The 13716-nt window shown below is 30.7% G+C and overlaps 1 protein-coding gene across 1 annotated transcript in view; it reads left to right on the plus strand.

The window, feature by feature from the left end:
- Positions 1–13716, plus strand: part of nudC (nuclear distribution C, dynein complex regulator) — a 33499-nt gene that overhangs the window by 18248 nt on the left and 1535 nt on the right. The window contains exon 4 of the mRNA XM_081979083.1: positions 12610–12804. Within this exon, the coding sequence (XP_081835209.1) occupies positions 12610–12804 (195 nt within the window). The remainder of the gene's footprint in view (positions 1–12609; positions 12805–13716) is intronic.

Genomic DNA, 13716 nt, shown 5'->3' on the forward strand with positions numbered 1-13716 from the left:
TTATAAATATTGCACACACATACGCATATATTTTATTCTAGAATGTGGTACAATTTAATACTTTTCTTTTTTTGTACCCGTTTTTGTCCCACTTTGATTGTCTCTAGCCACCCTGTATGGTGGTACTTGGACTATGGTTTATGTAGCAAACTAGGGTTATTTTTTGACGTTGCACATACTCAGTAATGTTTTGACTGTAACAAACCATCGGGATAAATATCATAGTCAAAAGTTTATTTTTTATGGTTATATACAGCTGTGAATTTGACCATGTATGGTCAAAATTATTTGGTTGTTTTCCAAGGGCAGGTTTATGTTAATGCGGGTTGTAAATGCAAGGAACAACATCTTGCATAAGCTTTTTTACTACCATTGTCAACATACTCCAAATCTAAAAATTAACCTTCTCCAGATTTGTTCTGTGTTTGGTAATGAAGAGGTCAATAACTAGAACTATCAACTAAATGTTTATGAAATTTGTAATTATGTTACTAATTTAAATTTACAACTTTAATTTAGAGATAATTAAATTAGTCCCACAGGTCTAAAATAGCTAATTTTTATGATAATGTGTTATTTCATAATTTATGATTTCTTATGCTGTTTTTTTATTGTTGATCAGAAATTGTGACACAGACACACATTTTAGATCCACAAGATTAAAATGTCAACCGATTCAAAGACTTTTCATGTTGTTTTTTTAATAAGATTTCCGACAAATGTTAGGTTTTGCTCCTGGAAACCTACTTTCTGTAAATATCTCCACGTTTTAACTGAGTTCTCTAAATAATATTCTTTAAAATACAATTTGATTGCAACTAAGCAAAAAATTCCTCATAAGTTACATTAAAACAATCTTATTTATTCAATCACTGTAAACTCAATTAACTATGAAACTTCTAAGTACTAATTTTATTTAATCTAGACTAGTTTTATAGATATATATTATTATTTTTTAATTTGCTAGGACAAACCTCATAATTAATTTTATTATCGGTGTGGATCTATGTTTCAATGCACATTGTTATTAGTCTGTAATTGTCTGATCATTAAACAGCTTACTCTTTGATGATTTGCATTGAAGCAAAAGAACACTTCAAAACGAGTAAAGGTATGAAGCACTTCTACCTTAAATATCATCAACTTTTTTCGGATATTGCTTAATCCTTAAACCCGGATTTCTGCTATTACCTACTAATAGTTATATGGCAGTTATGCAATAGTTCTATTGTGTGAGGTAGTTATTAACGGTTTTAAAAAACTACACTACAAAAATTTCATTCACCGCCTTAATAATAGCTAATAATAATAAGCGGCAGATTCTTAAATAGATAAGAAATCGATTTACTTCTTCCTAATCCAAGCTAGGTGAACTGAACTGTTTTTACTGATTGAAATTTTAATTTACTGAAATTAACCATTCTTCAAAAGCCCTCGGGTTAATTTGCAAAGCCATCATTAAGAAGTTCATTGAAATTAGTCATGACCCATGCCTGCTTGCATTAAAAGAATGTTTGAAATCGTGGAACCAGTTTAAACGGCCAGACCAGCGCAACAGTACCCGTTTAACAAAAAAATGCGTGTCCGGGTTCGCTAAACTAAATAGTGGTAATTTGATCCAGCCATTGGCGTGCCTATTAACAGGACCTCTGATTAGCATCTCCAATATATTTTTCCATTCGAAGGTTTTTCGGTGCTGTCCTTTCGTCAATTTGTCATTTGGGTTCCAATAATATTATTATGCACAAACTCAATCGTGCTCAACCTTGCGAAATAATTGGCGATATTTCATGAAATATTTACTCAGCAACGATTGCGAAATTGTGATGGAATTTATAAGGATGCGTTTATAAATTATAGAGGGAAAATTGTTGATATGCGAGGCCTAGTGGTGCACTTGACCTGAATCTGTACTGTTGAGGTCCAGTGAGTTTACATCTTTGTTGACGGTCGGAGATAGACACTTAGACAATGGCTAATGAGCATTAAGTTGCTGTAAAACATTGAAATATCCTCACTTGCCTGAAAATTTATTTCTCTGAGTACTTTAAGTCCTTGTACCAATTAATGTTGTTGTCAAATACAGTATGAGTGCAAATACCTGCTAATGAGAACTAATAGTATTAAAAGGAAAATAAGGAGCTTGATGGAACGTAGTTTATTTTGCCTTTAAGACGTGAATCAGGAATTAATAAGAATCAATTTCTTGAAATATTGCGTCAAAATTAATTTTTAATATGAAATTTAATTGTATTTGTAGCATAACGAAAAACAATGAAAATTAGTGACCTTCTTACATTCAGAATAAAGCAATACTAATAATGAACTCTTTTACTTAGGCTTTTTATTTGATTACATTTGAGTATCATGTTCTATTCTATTGTAATCTTTTCTGACCAAGAGAAATTTAACCTTTTAATGAAGTCGTTTTAAAAGCAAAACAACTAGTATTCACAATGTATACCCTAATTAACAGACTCTATTTTTACGCAAACTTTAAGTTGACCAATTATAATTAAATGGATAACAGGCAGGTATGCAATTTTGTAGGCTTAAAAGATGGTCTTAGGATGGGAACGTAAGTAAAATGCAAGAATACAAAAGATGTATGGGAGACTTTGCGGGATATAAAATGCATGGGAACGTATTATTGATAGTCCAGTACACATTTAAGTTTGTTATTCTATTAGCATCTATAGGAGTTATGGCATTTTTTCTGAACGATGAGAGTAAAATGAAAAATAAGAGAAGATTATGTTTATTTGATGGAAATAGAATTCATTTAAATATTAACCCTTCGAATATTGGTTTTTGTGTAATTCATTATTTTTTTCTTATTTAAATTTAATTCATATTTTGAGATATTCATTACTGTGAAGGATTGTGTTGATGTTGATTGATTGAATTATTTTGACATTGTGTTTAATATTTGCTTATTTTGCAACTGTTTGGTATTATGTATTGGTAAAGAGGGTACATTTTGATATAAAAGTTCTTTTACTAACAGAGAGTGAGTTCTAGTTTAGTTTTAACAGTCAGGGTAAGTTTTGCAGAAAAGTTGGAGAAACTTATACCAGGTGTCCAAGAGCCCCCTGGACATAGGAGATTAATATGGGAAAACTATCTTATACTGAAATGATAAGACCTAGATAAATATTATAACAATTTATTCGAAACTGAAGGCAGCTATAGGTATAGTCAAAATTTGTTTTCCACGATTGGTATGTTTTAATTTGATATACCTTCAAATGATTTTTTAATGAAATAAATGGTTTATTAATACAAATCATTATACTACTGCCTATAACTGTATTTTTATGACGAATTCTTCATGAAGGTATTATTGCGTATGTTTGAAAATGATTAACTAATATTTTCACTAATCACAGATCACAGAGTTATTAAAAAAGTGGGGAAAATCCCAAGATGTCATTTACAAAAAAAGTAAATATCTCCATATGTAAGGTTTCAAGACTAAATCCGGAAATGCAAAATTATTCAAGAAATAGTAAGCTTGAGTTTGTAGATGCAGGAATGTGGATTTACTTTGACTGTTTTGAAGTAAAACGCTTATTTGTAGGAAGCTGGGCATCATTCTAGATTAAAACAAATAAATAATGTTGAAATTAAGACTCTCTCCAGCACCCACTTGCTTTCAACATCTTTTATATTAAGTAATTTGGTTGGCTTCTTATTTTTTCCGTACATATTCTTTGATTGCCACTAGTATTATGTATATTACTACTGAATAGTAAATAAAATACTTTATGATTTTCTGCAGTTTTTTATTAGTTATAACTGGCCTCAATTTCAAGTGATGTAGATTATTACCGTTTTTGTTATACATCAAATTAATTGTACTATTATTCACAACTCAGATTTTATCATTATATGAAATGTGCTATACAGCAGACGCTGGATAATAACAATTAATCAAAATATTAAAGCTATTGAGTTACTAGTGATTGATCTACTGTATAAGGTAGGTGCAAAAATATCAATGTAGAAAAGTTATAAACTGTGAAATTCCTCAAAGGTCGTTTCTATAATCACACTTGTACTTAATTCCAGTCGGCCATTAATAACCCGGTCGAATGCAAATCTATATTCATGATCACTTTCAGAGACAACGTCACATAAAAAGTTACCTTTTTAACAGCAAGGTGGCAAATCTCTAATAAATGCAAATAAAATAACCTACACGTTTCGTGTTTACTTAGCCTTCGTCGATACTTAGGCCATTTCCTGGATCCTAATGTTTAGCATCACATCATTTCTATAACAATTTTGTGTAACTTCCTTTTCATGTTATTACCTTGCATAATGTTCACTTAGTGGATGTTTAATGCCTACAGTTTTTTTGTATTATTTATAGTTTAGATTATTCAGAAAGATCAAGTTAACATTCAAGAGTTTTTACTCAGTACTTAGCTGATTATTTAAATACAATTACGAAAACGTGAACGTGGCTTACCTATAATAACATTACATAATTTATTGCAATTGATTCCAGAGATACTATCATTAAGTGCTAATGCTGAAGTTTGATTTTTTTATCGTCCAAGGATGGGTCACCAAGCTGCATCCAGTTCGACAACAAAATTATAACTAAACAAAGGATAATGTATTAAAAGTTATTCTGTTGCTGGATGATAAATCATCCGCGTTACCGTCCGATTAAATCAAGTTGAATAATTACATAGTAGCGCGATGAAACCGCCATGCTGAGCTCTATCGTATACGATATTAAAAGCGAAAAAATCTTAAAACCGAGGTTTAAGAATGGACATGATTGACATTTGCGTGTATTTCTCGCACAAGGTCTCGAAGCCCTTTTGTACGAATTATATTTAAGGTTAAAATAACATGGAAGTAAGTGCTTAACGTCGAAACCAATTTTCCTTAATTTAGTTTTGGGCAATCAGCTTTTATGATGTTTTAAGTGTTGTGTCAGAGACTAATTAATATCTCTATTTTCTGTTCTATGTACGTTAATTAACGTATATATTATGTATTTACAGAATGCTTTTTGAATATGTCATTCAACACATACAGTCTAAATAAGTTGTTGAGTAAACAATTCAATTATTATAAATCGTTTAATTAACAAAAAAAAGGAATAATTATAAAATAATTGCAATAATTGATGTTTTGCTAAACTAAATACTTGAAAAAAAAGTGAAAGATTACCCCTGTTATGATAAACCATTTTTTTAATCTATTTGTAGGTTAATTCCGTATAAATTGTAAGATTATTATTTTAATAACAATCTTAACTTTGTGTTTTACACTTAAGTATTTATAAAATCTTTAATCTATTATAATTATAATAAAATGTTGAAAAAACATTTACCTCACAAAGTGCAATTTACGTGGTAAGCTTTTTATTTATAGACAAATTTCTGTAAAAATCTTAATCTATAAAATCCATTACCATATGATAAGTGGGCCTTTATGCATGTTCGTTTCTTCTACATAGTTTTTCTTAACTGAATTTAATCCTGAATTCTAAATTTTTATAAATAAAAACAAATTATCGATCATCAACTTTTTATGATGAAATTTAATTATTGCGTTTGCATCTGATTGCCCACTTGATTCAATTACGTACCTGATTTAAATATAAATACTTATTACTAAGAGAAATCGCACGATGCTTGTCAAGGTGGCCAAGTTAAGTGATGACTTTATTAACATGCAGTTAAAAAGATCCAAACAAAATAATTACAAAATCTTTAAAAGCTGCTTACAGTACTAAACGTTGAATATGACTAAAAAAATTTGTCACCAATTTGACAGCCATCCTTTCTCCTAATAAGTCCAAAACACTGTTTTTATTTGATATTCGGTAGGTATTACTTACGGGTAATTTGAGCTTATATTGCGTAGACTTTCTACTAATAAGTTGAATATTCAATCAATTTATTTGGACCGTTACAAGATTCTGACCAAGAAAACTGCGGTTCAACCACAAGCCAAATAGTGTTGTGGTAGGTAACTGTCTTTAGGTATTAATTTTTTTGAGTGTTTACCGAAAAGTTTCTGAAAGTATCTATTAAATATTGCGACCATCTATTAGCACATTTTGTATGTATTGTTGATAATATAGACAATTCATAAAAACAACTACGTCTATACAGGAAACCGTTTTAGAAAGTATGAAAATGCATATTGAAGATTTGAGTAGTGGTAAAACTAAATTTTATTTAAGTAGGTATTTTCCTAAAATTTAATTAGTTATTGTTTCCATTTTTTTTTTCTTGCTTTTATTAAACATCGCTCTAGAGAGAGATATTTGCGGCATTTCACTATTACTCACTCCACTTTTCATAACAAATATAAGCTGTTATTGTGTTACTATTGTCGCCTCATTCGAATCATCATTAATCAGAATCATATTAATGTATCAGAAACTTGTAGTAATGACAAAAAAAAAACAAATTATGTATTCGCCAGATAAAGAACTACCGGAGTCATCATTTTCATTCTTCTTCTTTCGCACTCAGTAGCTTTTCCGAACTACTCAATGCTCAGTGAACTGCAATCGCGTGCAGAAAAGTCACTTTGCACCCTTGTTAAGAAAATAACTGTTAGGAGGTTTAAAAATACTGATGAAAAATTCCTGTCGACAAGTTTTGTTTACGATCCGTAATAACATATCCTGTTCTAAACAACATAAAATTGTGGGTGAGAATGTCGACTTAAAGATACTTAAATAATTAAAAAAACAGAATGCCAATAATAAGCAAAAATATACGAATTTTATAGACATAATTTGAATATCAAAAATCCGGTAACCTTGCTTACATTGTTTTCTTCCTATAGCAAGTGGCGCCACGCGTCTATTTGAATATGAAGATGGTGATGAAGTTTTGCTTTATTCGATTAAAAATAGATCCGCCAAGGAAGTGATTGAAAAAGATGATTATTTCATAACAATTCAAGAAGCCAACCGCAATTTTTTTCATACTCTTATATTAGAATAATAAATTTAAATAACAAACGTTACTGCTGCAATACCACCACGAATCCACTATAAAAGATTTCATTTCACCTTTTAAGATTGCTTGAAAGTGCAACTTGCAACCGCAAGTAACTGTTCATGATTTATTTTTTTTAACTTCATTGAGCTTTTCGTATTGCGTGCTTATTTGCATTTCGGTATAGCCAGTGCGTTTAAAATCCTGTTACAGATCCGTTTGGAAATGCCTTTTAAACGTGATCTAGATTTTAAAAATGTTATGTTATTATGACGCGCGTATCATGTAATCAAATATGTTAATTCAGTCAGCGTGTCTCATTTAGAAAGTTATAATATCCTAAACTGAAATTCTTATCCCAGCTGTCAAGGTTAAACTATGCATTTCTAAAAGGTAACCAAATCCGTATGTACTTGTACGATTACAGGCATTAACTAATACTGCAACGATATCTGGGTATTTTGTCTTTTTTATCTTGTCATTGAAAGGAATGTCCCTTGAGGCAATGAGCTGCAATTTATACTGAATAAATATCGACCAGGGTGATTATTAATTGGATTAAAGAGTGTTTGCTACATCACAGGTGTACAATAATAGAGCTGTAAACATTTAGTCCATCAGTCAGTTGAAGTAATAATTATATAGTCACAAATCACTAATGTTAGACAGATGCGTTTTGTTGAAGAGACGTATAATTTTAGGTTATGGATATTATAATATTAAGTTATAGAAAAGCCAATTTGACGACGTAATCTTCAGTCTGAAGTTATTAAAATATACAATAATAATTATAATAGCTAAATTATTTCTTTCTTAAAAGAATTAAGAATCAACCAAACGGAGGCTGTAAAATAATTATTATTCTGGACTTTTGGAAAGAACTAGTTATTATTATTTCTGTATAATCTTATTACTGAAATCAATAATCTTGTTCTTAACTATGATCTGTCTGAGATATTTAATAACGATTTCAAGTCAGGTCTGTGATTTTATAAATATGTATTTTATATGTCACCGTAATGGACTTGTATGTATATTCTCACTTAACACGGAAAAACCTAGTAGGTATTTGAATTTTTTAGCATTCCGATGTCCAAATCACTATAATTGCTGTTAGAATACTTATTACAATTCTGTAAACGCTTTTTTGCATGCCTTTGATTCTAACAGATTACATTGAAAATCCTTACATCGTTTACATCCCGATAAAAGCACACATTGACATTTTACATAAAAGTAAATTTTCTGTTACCATAAAAGTACGTGTCCTTATTGAAGGAAGTTAACTTTTTTGTCAAAAGTGATAGTTCCTCATATCTAGATCAGATCAATCAGTCAGTCTCATTATAAACATACTTTTATTATTTGATTAGAACCTTCTTTTAACTTCTTCAATCGTTTTACGAAAAAAGGTAATTTGGAAAATCTCAAAACAATCTTTCTAAGTTTTTCTCAAACTCAAATACCACAGTCGTTGTAGTGTGAGAATGTAACATTCGCTAAGGCAGACTGACAGATGATGATGATTATGAAGTGGTTCCTCATCTTTGACCAGTGGGCTGGTACTTTTCTGTATAACGGTACCTAAATACAAAATTACTTACTGCTATATTAACAATATTATGTCACACGTTTTCTGAATTCGAATTGGAAATTCCAAAGTGCCTGGTGGGCTTAATATCCTCGTCTTGTATGAGTCATTACTTAAATAACCTTAACAACTGTACCGAATTACAGATCAATTATTTACACCCGAACTTTTTAGTCCTGTTATTTTTTCATTAGCGTTTTGTTTCCCACATCCGTATTTACCCACAGTCACTAATGATATTAATTATCTTGCGGTTTTAAACGAGTGCAAATCTACTTGGTGGTTCAATATAAATTCGTGATATTTTAACATGCTGCCTATAAGTTAGGCAAAATAGATCACACTGTATTTACAAGACTATTACCAGACTTTCGCGAAAAAAACCAAGGCTACTGACCATCATCAATAAACTGACCAGACTGATGGGTTTAAAGTACTTTAGTACCATTTTTCCTGACTAATTACGGAATAAAATAATTGGTTTTGCCAACCGTAGTCCAATAACGATTTATTTTATGTATGATCTAGGATTGACACGGATCTAACTTTAGTTTTAGTACCTTAACTGCATAATAATTTTAGTATTCAATCCAGAATTGTGAATGCTAAACCGTGACTTTTTCACTTTGAATTTTGCTTTATATTTGAATCGATTTGGAACAGACTTTTGGAAACATGTTCGTACTTGAATTTGATTAATAATCACGTTTTACTTCAACTGCTTTTTTTACATTAATTAATGGTTTACCTTTCAATAATTTTATAATTGGGCTGCTGTTTTTTCTTACAATTTACCTGCCTTTTCACATAAACTCTTCCTGCTAAAAACACCAGGTTGTACTCAAGGCAACTCATACTTATGTAATTAAACTGAGTCACTTAAAAAGCCACATAAAATTTTTTCAAATTTCTTAGGGTTTCAACACCACCAGAATAACTTAAATTCCGACCTTCATCCGTTTTGAAAATACAACATTGTTGCAGTTCTGCTATGCGTGTTTCATTGTTAACCGGTTTTATTTTATTAATTACTTTTATTAAGCTTTGCTATTCAGATTTCTGATCGATCGTTCTATCAGTTTTATGTAATTTATTTGTACGCAATATGTGAGTTTATGTAATTTAAGATTATAGTACAATACGGTTTGAATGATTGTTTATTATACTTTGTCAGTTATGAATAATTAATTGTTGCTGCAATATAGGAATAGGTTTTGAGCTGTTATTTATATGTCAGGTAAATTGAGGGTTGGCGCACGCTGATTTGTTAAATATTGACACTTTAAGAAATACAGTAGTCGTTGTTTATTAGTGTAATACCGAGTGTAACATAATAAGAAGATCGACAGGTGTCTAAATCAGGAAGTAAAATATTATGAAACCTTATCCACCTTGAGGTTTGAATTCATATTATTTTTATGTTTTTTTTTTTTTTGAAATACTAATAATTTGCAATAAAAACTGCTACAAAGCCTATGATACATATTTAACAGATGTCTAAAGGTTGATGTCAATAACGTTTGCTTTGAAGTTAAAGCTGCAAAAGAATAGCAAAAATTGATCGTAAAAATTACTTGGTTTTTGCAGTAAAACAGTTCTTTTCATTTTACATATTGTATCATTGAAAAGTTATAATTTAAAATTTCGGAAAATTTTTGTTTTTAAACAGTACTTTACCATATGATATCTATTTATTTATTTTAATTTATTTAATGATTATTATCGACTGAAATGAATCTTGATTTGCCTTTGCTAAGGTCATTAACTTATATATAAAAAATTCTGTTCCTTCCCATTGCTATACACATTAATTCATTGCCTTTCAAGTCAAGCCAGGCATTTCTTGTTAGGTCTCAAATAATGTGCCCACCCATCATTAATCAAACTCAAAATCTACTTTTATTAATTACAAAGTAAAAATAACAGGTGTTTCATGAAAAGAAGAATTGTTGTAGGTTCAGAATTGTCAGCCTTTATTTTATTCCCATAACATAACGTATCGTATACTGTTATGATTTAAAAAGTGTTTAGAGAGTGGATCCTTTTGGAATATTTATTTTTAGGGGAGCTTAAAAGAGTAATTTGAACTATTTGTAGTTGGAAGTCTTCTTCAGGTTGGTTGGTAATAACAAAGTATTTTGCTTTCTTTTGTTTACCAACTGAAATAATTACAATAAACCATTCTGGAAACCGAAATCTTGCATTTGCAACCGTCAAAATGTCAGGTCCATATTGTCCGAAGCGTAATGCGGATTTAAGTATGAGTGATCAAAATGAATGACTTTGATTCTTGATTTTCATTGGTTTCGACTAATGGACATTTTAATTATAACATAGTACTTTTTACTTTACTTTTTTGTTCTATTTAGTAATACGCTGACTGTGACTGAGATATGAATATACATACATATTGTATTCTTCAACATTTTAAGAGTATCCATTTGTATATTTATTTGTATTTGAATATTCTTGTACAAATATGTTTGCAATCAGCAGGGTTGATTACGAAATTTCATTATTAATTTGTACTTAAATTAGGTCATGGCATGACAAATTTAGTGTTAATCTGATCGACAACATACATTACCTCAAAGACGAGACATTTACCAGAAGAAAACGAGACCACAAAACACGTTATCTAATCCATCAATATTTACAATCTTGAGTAAGAGGCATTATGGTAATGTCTTAAACAAATTTACTTTACGATGTTATGCCATTTTTCTTCTTTAAGGCATATCTTGGTTAAACGCATTACAAGGTTGATTCTTATTTTGTTGTTGTCTACAAAATTTTCTAGTGGGGTTTACCCTTTTTTTAAAAATTAGCGGGTGTGTCATCTAAACAATTTTAAGTTCACCGTTCTGGGTTTGCATAATCCAAGAAACACGCTATACCGCATTCTCACAATAGGTCAGGGATAAAAATTTTTTTGGTGGTAAATTGTATATTTTCTATAATTGCAACAAATTTGTTTTCTAGTCCAATCAGCTGATGTACTCGTACTATAAGGTGGGTTTGGTCAAACGCACACGTATCTTGATTATTACCATCCCGAAGATATTGTTTTAAACAGCTCTTTATGGTTGCACGCATGTTTCTGAGAAAGCTCATTGTTTTACACAACCTTTCAATTTCAAAAAAGACTAATATACGTAAAAACCGCTTCAATGTCGGTTTATTGCCAAACGTGTTTTTCTACCGTTAAGGTACTGAACTGCATTCGTGACTGTAAAAAGAGAATAACCTACAGGATGTATTAAAATTTAGAAAAACTACTAGACAATAAATTTTAATGTACTTTTGACTAATCCCAGTTTAATTGACACTTACCTCATAAAACACGGTTCCAACGGCCATTACTTAAGTAAATATTTTAATTCAAATACCGCACCAGTGCAACAAACCGAACAAAATAAATTCTGGCGGATCACTGACAAATTCATAGTCAAAATGAAGGAGTTTTAAATTATTTAGGAGAATTGTTATTAGTATGCAGTTGAAATTCTGGCTATTAGTAACTTAGTGCATTTCGTACATACTAAACAAATAGCATTGAAATACAAGTTCAGGGAGTAGTGACCACATATTGGACTGCAAAAAGATTGTCAATTCAGTGTAGGAAAATAGCTAAAACTTTGTGGGCGTCATCGTCGAAATGCATTGAAAATCACGATATCCTGGAGCTACGACCTTTGTTGGGAACGTAATCAGACCGAGACTGCAATCGATTGCATAAAGATCGTAAACACCTGAAGAAAAATAAAGTTTGAGGGTCGTAACACAAGCACATTAATTGCTTAAATTAGGTACATACTTGACACTATAGATTCCATATATGATGTTTGGCATTGGTGCCTTCCAAACACTTTTTGTTTAATTAGCACTTTGCGTTTCCGGTGTAATTAATCTAATTAACACAAATTAATATGGCAATTCCCATTTTTGCAATATGTCAGTACGAACTACATTACGATGTGAAATTTATTATTAATTTCTCTAGTGTCCGGTTATTGCATCAAATCATTTTTTTTTCAGTTGAGAGTTCCACTGAACGTTAACTTCCGCGTGAAGCAGAAAGATGTCGTTGTCAATATTACTAAGAAGCATCTCACATGTGGTATTAAAGGTCAGCCACCCATAATCGATGATGATTTTCCGCATGAAATAAAGCTTGAAGAAACTACCTGGGTCATTGAAGATGGAAAATTGTTGTTGTTCAATCTAGAAAAGGTAAGGAATTTTTCGATGTTTGCCACTACCTTTTTTCCAAATACTGCTTAATCGTTGTTTTATTTTATTTTCTAATTTAAATTACCAAGATACCAAGAATTAAAACCACAACTTGTGCTTAATCTCAATAAAAACACTATTCAGTGATCTACAAATTAGTGGGTTGAACCTGCTGAATTGTTTCTAAAAAAGCACCTTTATTCTTGCATTCTGTGCATAGAGAACGAAAATCAAGATCTATCATACGTCGTATCCTGTCGTGATATCTACGTCATCAAGTAACTGGCTTTTAACAGTATCTTATACAAGGTAATTTAGATCTGATGGTATGTTTACGTAGCGTGACGTAAAAACTTTCTGAAAATGTATAAATATAACTGAAGGTAGTTGGACTTGTTTTATTTTCGTAAAGTACATTTTGCAGTGCGACTTTGTCGTTTATGGGACATTTTTAATAATTCATCTAGATATTATCAATTTAGTTGTACGTCATCACTTGATCATGGACAAGCTTTTAATTCGTTAACACCGAGTTAAAATGTACGACTAGAGATGAGTAGTTTTATTGAATTTGGTACGGAAAAAACATGTTTCCACTGAAGAATACGTCGATTCGACAAGAAAATAATTCAAAATTGCTATATCTATTGAACATGACCCTTCAAAAGATGATACTAAATATTGAAAGTTTAAAACATTTAAAACTTTTGAAGGTGACTGAGACCACTATAAAACACGAAATAAAAAAATTATCAAGAAGTCTTAAGAGAATCAGTAATATTATACTATTATACAGGTTGTTAGAGAATCCGTATTATACAAACAAAAGTCAAGTGTTCAAAAGTGGCCAGTGTTCTTAGACTTAAGAGCCTTGTCAGGCGCGTCGAACGGTGTAAACCCCAGAACGTACCT

This window comes from Ips typographus, linkage group LG4, assembly GCF_016097725.1.
Source record: "Ips typographus isolate SLU linkage group LG4, UJ_Ityp_2.0, whole genome shotgun sequence".
Taxonomy (NCBI): domain Eukaryota; kingdom Metazoa; phylum Arthropoda; class Insecta; order Coleoptera; family Curculionidae; genus Ips; species Ips typographus.